Here is a 10,296-nt window from a genome sequence, read left to right as displayed (position 1 = left end):
TGTTGCTTTGTGCTCCAACAGGAGACTACCTGGACTCTACCAGTCAGTCGGAGCTGAAGAAGCCTCTTGAATGAGAGTTGAAGCTTCTTCATCAAACCTTGAGCAAGTCCAGTTACTGACCTACAACCACTGCAAAAGGCAGCTGGTAACAGTTTGCTGCTATAGTTGCCCTGGACACAGCTACTATAACACTGGGATGAGCTGATCAACCCACATGGTCGGACCTGAACGAGCCTCTTTGATTGCAGTTTCCTCAGGGATTAATAGAGTGTAGAGGTGAAACGTCTTCAACCAACTCAACACAAGTCCATCTCGACCTGGAGGACTGACAACCTACCCAGTAGCTATGCCCACTCTTGGGAAGGATGTGGACACAGATAGTGATCCCATGACTCAGCCCCCTCAGCAGATACTATGACTGATGCCGACAGCCAGTAGCTCCATGTCCCAGCACCACGAGGGTGTGTTTATGGAGATACGTCCTGGATTACTTCAGCGGTTAACGTAATGAGTCCTTCAGGATGACTCAAAAGTAGTTTTGTCCAATGGGGCGTATCATCAGACATTAAAGTTATCAGTTTAACGTAACTCAAGGTTTAAAAGGGCTTGAAGCCTTCTGAGGAGAGACACTGGCATCTGATTTTATACTGGAGAGAGGTGGTGGCATTAACTCCACCTTTATTTAGAGGTGATCATTCTAACTGGACCCAGTTGGTTTCTTCCACTCCCCTGTCAAACCATCTGCCTTCTGCATTGTCTTCAAATGAGTGTCTTTTGTCCTTTAGATGTAGACGGTCTGAGCATTGGGAGCATTAGTAGTAGGTGACTGTAAAGGAAAGCAGACTGAATGCTGGGTCACATTTTCAGGTATGAACCAGGACTAACAACCTTTTCTGAAGTTTCCAGAGCTAAATCACTGCTGCTTCGGTGTCGTTCTAACAGCTAACGTGATTGGCCTGTGACCCCCCCCCCCACCGCGCTCCAGTATTTCTATGTCCAGATCTAACCTACAAGGTCCTTTTAGAAGGTGAATTACATAAACCTTTTTAACAGATAGCTGGACATGCATGAGGAGGACATTAAAACATATAGGTGCACATGAATTCCACAGGTTACACCGCTGGTGTTTACTGAGCATCTTTTTCATGCCATGCTCGCTTAAAATGGATGAGACTGCGTTAATACAGTGGAAGCTACATTTCACTCTATTCCACCAGAACGTTAAGCAATGGGAAGAGAACAATTAGTACCGTAAAATATTACACCACCTTTGTTTTCCTCATTTTCTTTTTCTTTTCATCATTTAGTAACTCCTGTGTGTATCATGTGACTAAAACAGACAGTAAATAAAAACTGGAATGCCTTAAAGCGTTTATAAGCAGCACAATGTCACAGCTATTGATGGAAGAACTAAAGAAGTTTGTCTATTATCAAGTTAACCATACAAAGGAGCTAGACGTCAGCTCTCGATTTCAGTTATTTCATATAGGTATACACAATGGTGTGAATGTTCTACTTGTGAACTGGTTTTGTAACGTGCATATAACGATTTACTGTTTGATTTAAATAACATTTAAAAAGTTTAAATGGATTTCTCAGTCAGGTCATTGGGACAGACTCCCACGTTAGCCTGAAAACAAACTCCACACCTTCACCTGGGAGAGGATGTGTCGATCTATGAAACATGGCTCAGGATAGGTCGATCACTCTGTCAGTCACTCCCGTTGTTACGTCACCATGGGAAACGTGACCAAACGGATCGTTTTGATGTTGTCCAGCCATGAGAATGAATGATGAACTTGTCTATAAACTACACCTAACGTAACACAACTCTGTTGCACTTTTCCTTTTTTAACTGTTTGCCTGCTAAGAGGTCATGAAAGAAGATATCTCCAATTGTGTGTGTACCTCTCTGCTACGCTGATTTGAACTTTTTGTTAAGGGTAATTCAATTAAATTGTTTAAAAAGAAGAGTTTGTTTTTCAAATGACCATATTGAACAGCTGTTCCTGAGGCTGACTGACGGCTGCTGGTTGGGTTTTTAATTTGAGGTGAATTACATCTCTCAGGTCCCACAATGAGTGGATTTTGATCACACAAGAACCACAGTTCTACCACTACCACCCCATCTACACAGTACCATCATGATCGTGTGATGAATAAAAACACACTGAATGTTCTTAAAGGTCAGACGTATTTATTTGAGCGCAGGTTATTCCATCACATATAAACGTGACAGAACATCCTGTGTAATAATCCCACTTTTAATCCACAGCAGTAACTATATCTTAAACTATATCTTGGCAGTCGTCATGTCAGCAGCAGAGTCTTGAGGGGTCGTGGGTGTCGGTCGGGGGGTCAGGACCACGCTTCAACTTGTAATCGTCCCGACCTCTCCATGGCTGCCAGCATCTGCTCAGCCTGCTCAGCAGACATCTTCCCCTCCTGCTGGAACACCTCCTTCAAAGAGTCGCTCACACTGGCTGGCATCTGGTTGGCATTGCTGCAGACAAAGAATAGGAAAAGGTCACGGTCACCCGAGTGGAGTCAGTCTGTTTCTGACCACAGCAAACAAAAACACTCAAATGTAGTTGAAGTTGATAATTGTTCTTTGGATCCATGAGGAAAACTCACCCTGCGATGTAAAAGCAGCCGTTTTTGTTTGAAATCAGATCCCAGAGGAGCTCGGCGTTCTCCCGGACGCGCTGCTGCACGTACACCTTCTGCTCCTGAAGCAGAAACATCAGATCTAAACGCCCTTCATCACCACCTAGTGCCATGACTGTTGGCTTCACGTGAAGCTGGAAATGTTAAAGCTGGGTAAAAAACACATCAGAGTAGTGAAAAAATGTAAGTACTAGACACGCATGTGTTACGATATTAACCCTTTGGGAACTGTCTGGGCCCAAAGTGACATTTTAGTTGTTTTTACGTGTTTCTCTCCCAATAAATCAGTTAAAAGGCTAAAGATATTACATTTTAAAATCTTTTTTCATGTTCATTTTCTAAATTCCTTAATGTCTGTCATTGGAAGTGTATAGAATAGCAGATTTTCACTGTGTACACACAATACCTGGTAGGGTCAAAAATGGTCCAATTGACTCCCATTATAACCACATATTTTCATGTACTGTAAGCATATATATTACATGTTATATATGTATATGATATATATTACTACATATAATAATGCTGATATCTTATAATGAAACATGATCTTCATTGTATGCAGTAAGACAATGACCCCCCAACCCAGAAACACTATGATTGTCTTTGTCCCATTGTCTGTCTTGACACACCTGCAAAAACATGTTTTTTCCATCCATCCAATAGTTGTAATATATCAGAAGTATTAAACTGCACAAACTTTTGGAAATATTCCATATTTTGTGTTTTTTATTTTTTAAATACTTTTATGAGACGACCCTTTGGTGACCCTGTCCGACAGCAGAGCTGAACTTCCGAGTTTGGAAAGAGTAATATACTTCTGTCCTTCCACGTAAGGGTTGTAAAGGACGATCGGGGGGTGGGAGGGGGGGTTGTAACAGACCTGGTCCCGTGAGAAGGCAGTGAAGAGGATCAGGTTGCCGGCCTTGATCATTTCCTCCCACTCAGACTTGAAGTAGAAGTCTTTGGCCTCAGAGCGACAGCCGAAGAACAGAACGTTGGCTGAACAGCAGGAAGACGAGGGGGGGGTGAAGATCACACTGGTGACCTGACACAAACGTGAGTCACAGGCAGATATCTCACCATTTCTGCCCTGAGCAGTCCTCTCCTGTAAGGCTGACCTGAAGGGTGCTACCCCTGTCCCAGGTCCCACCATTATTACAGGGGTGTCCCTGTGCGGAGGGAACCTCAGACTCCCCCTCTTAACCCACAGAGGGACACGCATGTCAGCTGAAAACACACGGAGAACACAACCTCTGTTTTAAACTGTTAAAGTCTAAACTTTTACATCAGTGTTTCAAAACGGTCCCAGATAGGGGTTATAATGATATGTAAATGTGATCGAGTGTATATACATAAAAGCTGAGAGATTATTCATATCCATACACACACCCTGCATGAAGCTAAAATAATCTTCAAACGTTTTCAATTATATTTCATCTGTTGATTCTGTATTTCATACTTCTGAGGTTAACAGAGGACGTACCGAACTCTGTGTTTGTCCTTCTTTACTGTTGAGCATCAATAAAAGGCTTTGCTTCACACACACACACACACACACACACACACACACACACACACACACACACACACACACACACACACACACACACACACACACACACACACACACACACACACACACACACACACACACACACACACACACACACACACACACACACACACACACACACACACACACACTAACCTTGTGCAGGGTCCAGGGAAGCTAACCAGGTGGAGCACAGGCCTCGTCGAGGTTTGTACATCTTGGTTTTGTACTGGACCACGGCCACCAGGACCTGAATCTTCTGTGGGTGAGCCTGAAACAGGAAATCACATTTTACTGACGACACACTCCTCTCACAGGGAGGGACAATGTTTGTTTGACGTATTCTAAGAATCCTTTTCCACAGCGGTTTGGTAGACGTCATGCTGGAGCTACCTGGAGGGAGGAGGCGATGGAGAAGGATCGAGGCTGGATCTCTGGAAACAGATCGAGGAGATAGTCCACCTTGAGTTCTGCTGTCGTCAGGGGGAAGTCTGTCAAGACCTGGAGCAGGAAGACAGGAGACCTGATCAGCAGCTCAACATATTGATGAAACTCTTTATGTTCAGAGCTTAAATATCTACCTAGAGACACACAGCAATAATCTGTGATTATACTGACTTTAACCCTGACCCCTGACCTCCAGTGCCGTGCGTCGGGGCCGGTTGCAGTAGCTGTGTAACTCCTCCTGGCCTGCTGCCGAGCTGAACTCCACCAGCTTCTCCTTCTCAAGCTCATTGGTCGCAAACGCAGAGAGGAGCTCGAAGAAGGAGCGCCGGGGCACGGCGGAGATGTCCAGGTAGCTCCCCACCAGGTGGGACAGGCTGCAGGGCTGAGGCAGCCTGGCTGGAACTGAAGACAGCGTGCAGTTTCATTCTGTGACCATCTAGTCTGTTGACGCAATAGACTAGACTAGTGCCCCATTGCCCCATTGCCCCAACAGAGCCCTGAATGCCCTGAATGCAGAGGGACTGTAGTTCAAAACATTTCAAAAACCAGCATTGCGGGTGATTGGGTGAGTGTCCAGACGGACGGACGGACGGACGTCTGGACACTCACTAGACCGACCGACCGACCGATCCCCCCCCCCGATGAACAAACGGACCCCAGCTACAGATCAGACGAGGACTTTTACAGAGAAACCAGACAAACGTGTGAGGTTGGCGTTTCCGTGCCGACATGCTGACACACCTGCAGTGGTTCCTGCTGCCTTTAAGGTGAACGTGGCTTCTGGATCCAGACGGAGGAGCTGGCAGAATAACTTGACATCTTCTACTGCATTGAGGGGGTACATCATCACAACATCACCCGCAGAAAACCTGCACAGGGAAGTCAGTCCAGCCAGCTGCTCAGTGTTAGACTACATTCAGCAGGAGAACCTTTAGAACGTGTGTCAGAACACAGACTCCCTTCAAACCACAGAAACTCAATGTGTGCTGGTGCCGACCCGACCTCTAGAAGAACTGATGTTCCTGCAGGAAGTCTGTGGAATCCAACACCTCTTTTCCTCTTTAACCCTGACCCATCTCTACTCTTGTGACCCTGAGAAACCCCCCTGGGCCCCCCAGGTAAACAGAAGAACATCATTCTAATCAGTAATGAGGACACACTCACTCCATGTTGGACCCAGAGATGTCGAATTCAATGAGACGCACGTCCTGGAAGTGGGACTCGTCTGTGACTCTCTGATTGGACACGAGTCTCGACGGAAAGGGGCGTGACCAGGAGGGGGCGCTTTGGTCGGGGGGTACAACTACCCCCTCCTGTGGCTCTTCTCTCACGCCATCATGGAAGTGGAATGTGTAGGAAGGAGGGAGTCTGTCACGAGAGAAACCTGAATGATCAGTGAGTACACACTCTGTGTAACCACCCAGTGAGTACACACTCTGTGTAACCACCCAGTGAGTACACACTCTGTGTAACCACCCAGTGAGTACACACTCTGTGTAACCACCCAGTGAGTACACACTCTGTGTAACCACCCAGTGAGTACACACTCTGTGTAACCACTCAGTGAGTACACACTCTGTGTAACCACCCAGTGAGTACACACTCTGTGTAACCACCCAGTGAGTACACACTCTGTGTAACCACCCAGTGAGTACACACTCTGTGTAACCACCCAGTGAGTACACACTCTGTGTAACCACCCAGTGAGTACACACTCTGTGTAACCACCCAGTGAGTACACACTCTGTGTAACCACCCAGTGAGTACACACTCTGTGTAACCACTCAGTGAGTACACACTCTGTGTAACCACCCAGTGAGTACACACTCTGTGTAACCACTCAGTGAGTACACACTCTGTGTAACCACCCAGTGAGTACACACTCTGTGTAACCACCCAGTGAGTACACACTGACTAATGATGTCAGTACTCACAGCTCGTCCTCCCTCAGTGGAATGGTTTCAGCCACAGACGGGTGGAGGGTCAACACCTTCTCCCAGAACGTGGTGAGCCACGGATCGATCACAGCGTCTGGACTGGATCACACAGATCGATCCATCATTCATTCATTCGTTCATTCATTCATTCATTCATTCGTTCATTCATACGTTCATCTCCTCCTCCTTCTCTCTGACCCTCTCTGTTACTCCAGTTTGTACAGAAAACTAATTCTGTCAAAATGTTGTTGTAGTTAAATTTAACAGGAAATCAACATTAAATTCTGGTCTTTGTGCCATGACTTCCAGTTCCTTACTGGGTGGGTTCTTACCCCAGGTGGGTTCTGACCCCAGGTGGGTTCTGACCCCAGGTGGGTTCTGACCCCAGGTGGGTTCTTACCCCAGGTGGGTTCTGACCCCAGGTGGGTTCTGACCCCAGGTGGGTTCTTACCCCAGGTGGGTTCTGACCCCAGGTGGGTTCTGACCCCAGGTGGGTTCTTACCCCAGGTGGGTTCTTACCCCAGGTGGGTTCTTACCCCAGGTGGGTTCTTACCCCAGGTCATGCTGGTCATCTGCCAGCCCAACAGGAAGCAGCATGCTGGCACCGAGATGCAGAAGACGCTTATGAAGTTTCTTAGCCACAAAGTTGAACCTACACACAAAGGTGATTAATGGTTTAGTGAAAGAGAAGGATCACTCTGGATCACTCTAGATCACTCTGGATCACTCTAGATCACTCTGGATCACTCCGGATCACTCTGGATGAGAGGAGCTGACTTTGCGTAGGACGAGTCTCCCAGGCCAAGAACAGCACAGTCCACGTTACTCAGAGCGTTCACAGGCAGAGACTTCTTAAAGATAAACCTCCAGAAGTTCTTTGATGGAGAGACAGAACACACACACACACACACACACACACACACACACACACACACACACACACACACACACACACACACACACACACACACACACACACACACACACACACACACACACACACACACACACACACACACACACACACGAGGTCAGACAGATTTCTTACTATAGAGTGATTACCTACAGTTACATTAGCTGGTTGGGACTGGCACCACAAGGTGGATGACTGGATGTCGATGAGACAATGAGAATTATCTTCTCTATGAGAAGATGGATGGATAGAGGAGTCTGCTCAGCAGAGACTAGAAAACCAGAATTACTCGTTTCAAATCAAGAACATTTCTTCTTGTGTCGTGACAATTATATACGGATATATATATATATATATATATATATATATATATATATATATATATATATATATCCATGTGCAGAGAGAATAAAGGCCTGTTTAATGTTTGAACAAAGATGAAAAATGACATCCCCCTCAGATGATATATATCTGATCTGGATCTAAGTAATATTACTGTATGACTGTGAGACAACAAATAACTAAACAGACTTGATCTACTACTTGATCTGCCAGTAAAATCACAGATGAAAACACATCACAGATCACATGGTCCAGATCAGTAGTAATATTAGACATCTTTTACCCGTCTGTGTACCAGTGTGATGAAAGCTTCAACTCTTCATCAGGATTCATCTCACTATCACTAAAGGTAACTAACAAACTACTACCATTATGAGTGGGAATCCATTCAGTCACACAATCAACGCTTTACTGTCGTGTGTAGAACAATCACGGAGCAGCCAATGGCAGCAGAACGCCGGTGTCACACGCCTCCTCACACAACGCTTAAAACTAGTAATAATACACAAACAACGTCGTGTCAAAGAGAAGCTTTTCATTGTCATGGAGTCATTGTGACGGTCAAACTAATGGACATATACTGATTGTAGGTACACTGTCATAATGCAGAAAATAATAGTTTAATGATGATTAATTTAAAAAAACCTAATAGCATGTGATGAATGTGGTTGGCTTAAGAAGAGGAGAACGAAACCCAGGAATTCATCACAGATTGCTGATGCTGATGCTTTCCTTATAAGAATCATTTTCTTATTACCTTCATGTTATCAGGAGGGTCTCCTTGTCCAGTGGTAGAACACACAAAAACCACCAGAGACTCCGAGATCAGGTTTCCCTGTTCGACAAGAAACAAACTGGACTTTACTTCAACGTGTGGAGAGTGGACCTGAACGCCAAATATACATTCTGTTGTGGAAAACAAAGACACACATGAGAGCAAACGGCTCCAATCCTGTACCATCTACACATGCAGGTAGGCAGTCAGACACTACAACGTCCCGCGACACCATCCTGACAATGTTGCTTTTTGTTTCAGAGACGTGTACCTAAAAAGGTGTAGAAGTGAAAATTTGACCTTGACCTAATTTTTAAGGTCAATGTTGTGATCTAGTTTTCATCCGTTTGCCTCCCTGAATAAAACGCCTTCTGTTTCGTCTTATCTGGTTCCTGACATATGTGCAAATTTCTTTTACAAAATTTGAAATTTGACCTTCACCTAGTTTTCTCAGGGTCAAGGTCATCATCTCAGCTCCATCCTCTTCGCTGCCCGAGTGCTTTTTGTTTCTACCTGAACGGTTGTGAAGACATTTGGTGGATGAATGAACACTGACAATGACATCAGCACTTTGAAGCAGGATGGAACGTAACGTAATGTAACGTAACATAACGTAACGTAAGGTAACATAACGTAAGGTAACGTAAGGTAACGTAACGTAACGTAATGTAATGTAACGTAATGTAACGTAACGCAACGTAACGTAAGATAACGTAACGTAAGGTAACGTAACGTAACGTAACGTAATGTAACGTAACGTAACGTAAGGTAACGTAACGTAACGTAATGTAACGTAACGTAACGTAACGTAAGGTAACGTAACGTAACGTAACGTAACGTAACGTAAGGTAACGTAACGTAACGTAATGTAACGTAATGTAACGTAATGTAACGTAACGTAACGTAAGGTAAGGTAAGGTAAGGTAAGGTAAGGTAAGGTAAGGTAAGGTAACGTAATGTAACGTAACGTAACGTGATCCAGACTCACCACCTCGTAGGAGTCCAGCGGCAGCGCCCCCGCCTGCAGGTGTCTCCTCCGGGCCTGACGCTCGATCCTCCGGGCGGCGTCCTGGGCCGACCCGGTCTGACTCCCGTAGAGGACACACACACGGGGCTCCGACATGTCTGACACACACACACACACAGACACACACAGACACACACACACAGACACACACACACACACACACACACACACAGACACACACACACACACACACACACACAGACACACACACACACAGACACACACACACACACACACACACACACACACACACACAGACACACACACAGACACACACACACACACAGACACACACACAGGTTCACTGACGTCATTGTTACACAACAATGGGTGACCATCCGTTCACCTTGACGGACTAATTATTTATTTACTGATCCCACATGGAGTTTTTCGAACAGGTACATTAAATCGAAGCCATTATTGATCCACTATAAAACAATCACCTGATCAGAATGACGTAGTGTAAAAGAGGTGAAGCAGATGATCGATCCTCTGAAGACGTGTGAAGATACCTGCGAGGGTTCCTCCGTCCGGAAACACCTCAAAACATCAGGAAGAAACACTAGAAGGACGAGTTCCTCACTCACAACAGCATCATTACTGCTGCTTCTGCTGCTTCTTCTGCTGCTTCTT

General features: G+C 45.4%; 1 protein-coding gene across 4 annotated transcripts; it reads right to left on the bottom strand.

Moving 5' to 3' along the window:
- Positions 1 to 2,183: 2,183 nt before the first annotated feature.
- On the bottom strand, positions 2,184 to 10,296 carry ndor1 (NADPH dependent diflavin oxidoreductase 1). 4 transcript variants are annotated; one of them, XM_068335360.1, is made up of 15 exons: positions 10,107 to 10,296; positions 9,625 to 9,761; positions 8,619 to 8,696; positions 7,384 to 7,481; positions 7,160 to 7,258; positions 6,604 to 6,705; positions 5,834 to 6,037; positions 5,411 to 5,538; positions 4,860 to 5,071; positions 4,616 to 4,723; positions 4,379 to 4,493; positions 3,751 to 3,897; positions 3,551 to 3,669; positions 2,635 to 2,729; positions 2,184 to 2,503 (listed from the first exon to the last, which is right to left on the bottom strand). In XM_068335360.1, exons 2-15 carry the CDS (start codon positions 9,757 to 9,759, stop codon positions 2,359 to 2,361), a joined length of 1,785 nt encoding a protein of 594 aa, XP_068191461.1. In that variant the 5' UTR covers positions 9,760 to 9,761; positions 10,107 to 10,296; the 3' UTR covers positions 2,184 to 2,358. The 4 variants fall into 4 exon arrangements, with proteins under 4 accessions (XP_068191461.1, XP_068191460.1, XP_068191464.1 ...); XM_068335359.1 differs by having other exon boundaries at positions 3,551 to 3,897; XM_068335363.1 differs by lacking the exon at positions 2,184 to 2,503 and having other exon boundaries at positions 2,681 to 2,816.

The sequence above is a fragment of the Antennarius striatus genome, chromosome 15 (genome assembly GCF_040054535.1).
Source record: "Antennarius striatus isolate MH-2024 chromosome 15, ASM4005453v1, whole genome shotgun sequence".
Taxonomy (NCBI): domain Eukaryota; kingdom Metazoa; phylum Chordata; class Actinopteri; order Lophiiformes; family Antennariidae; genus Antennarius; species Antennarius striatus.
This window is presented reverse-complemented; position numbering and strand designations above follow the sequence as displayed.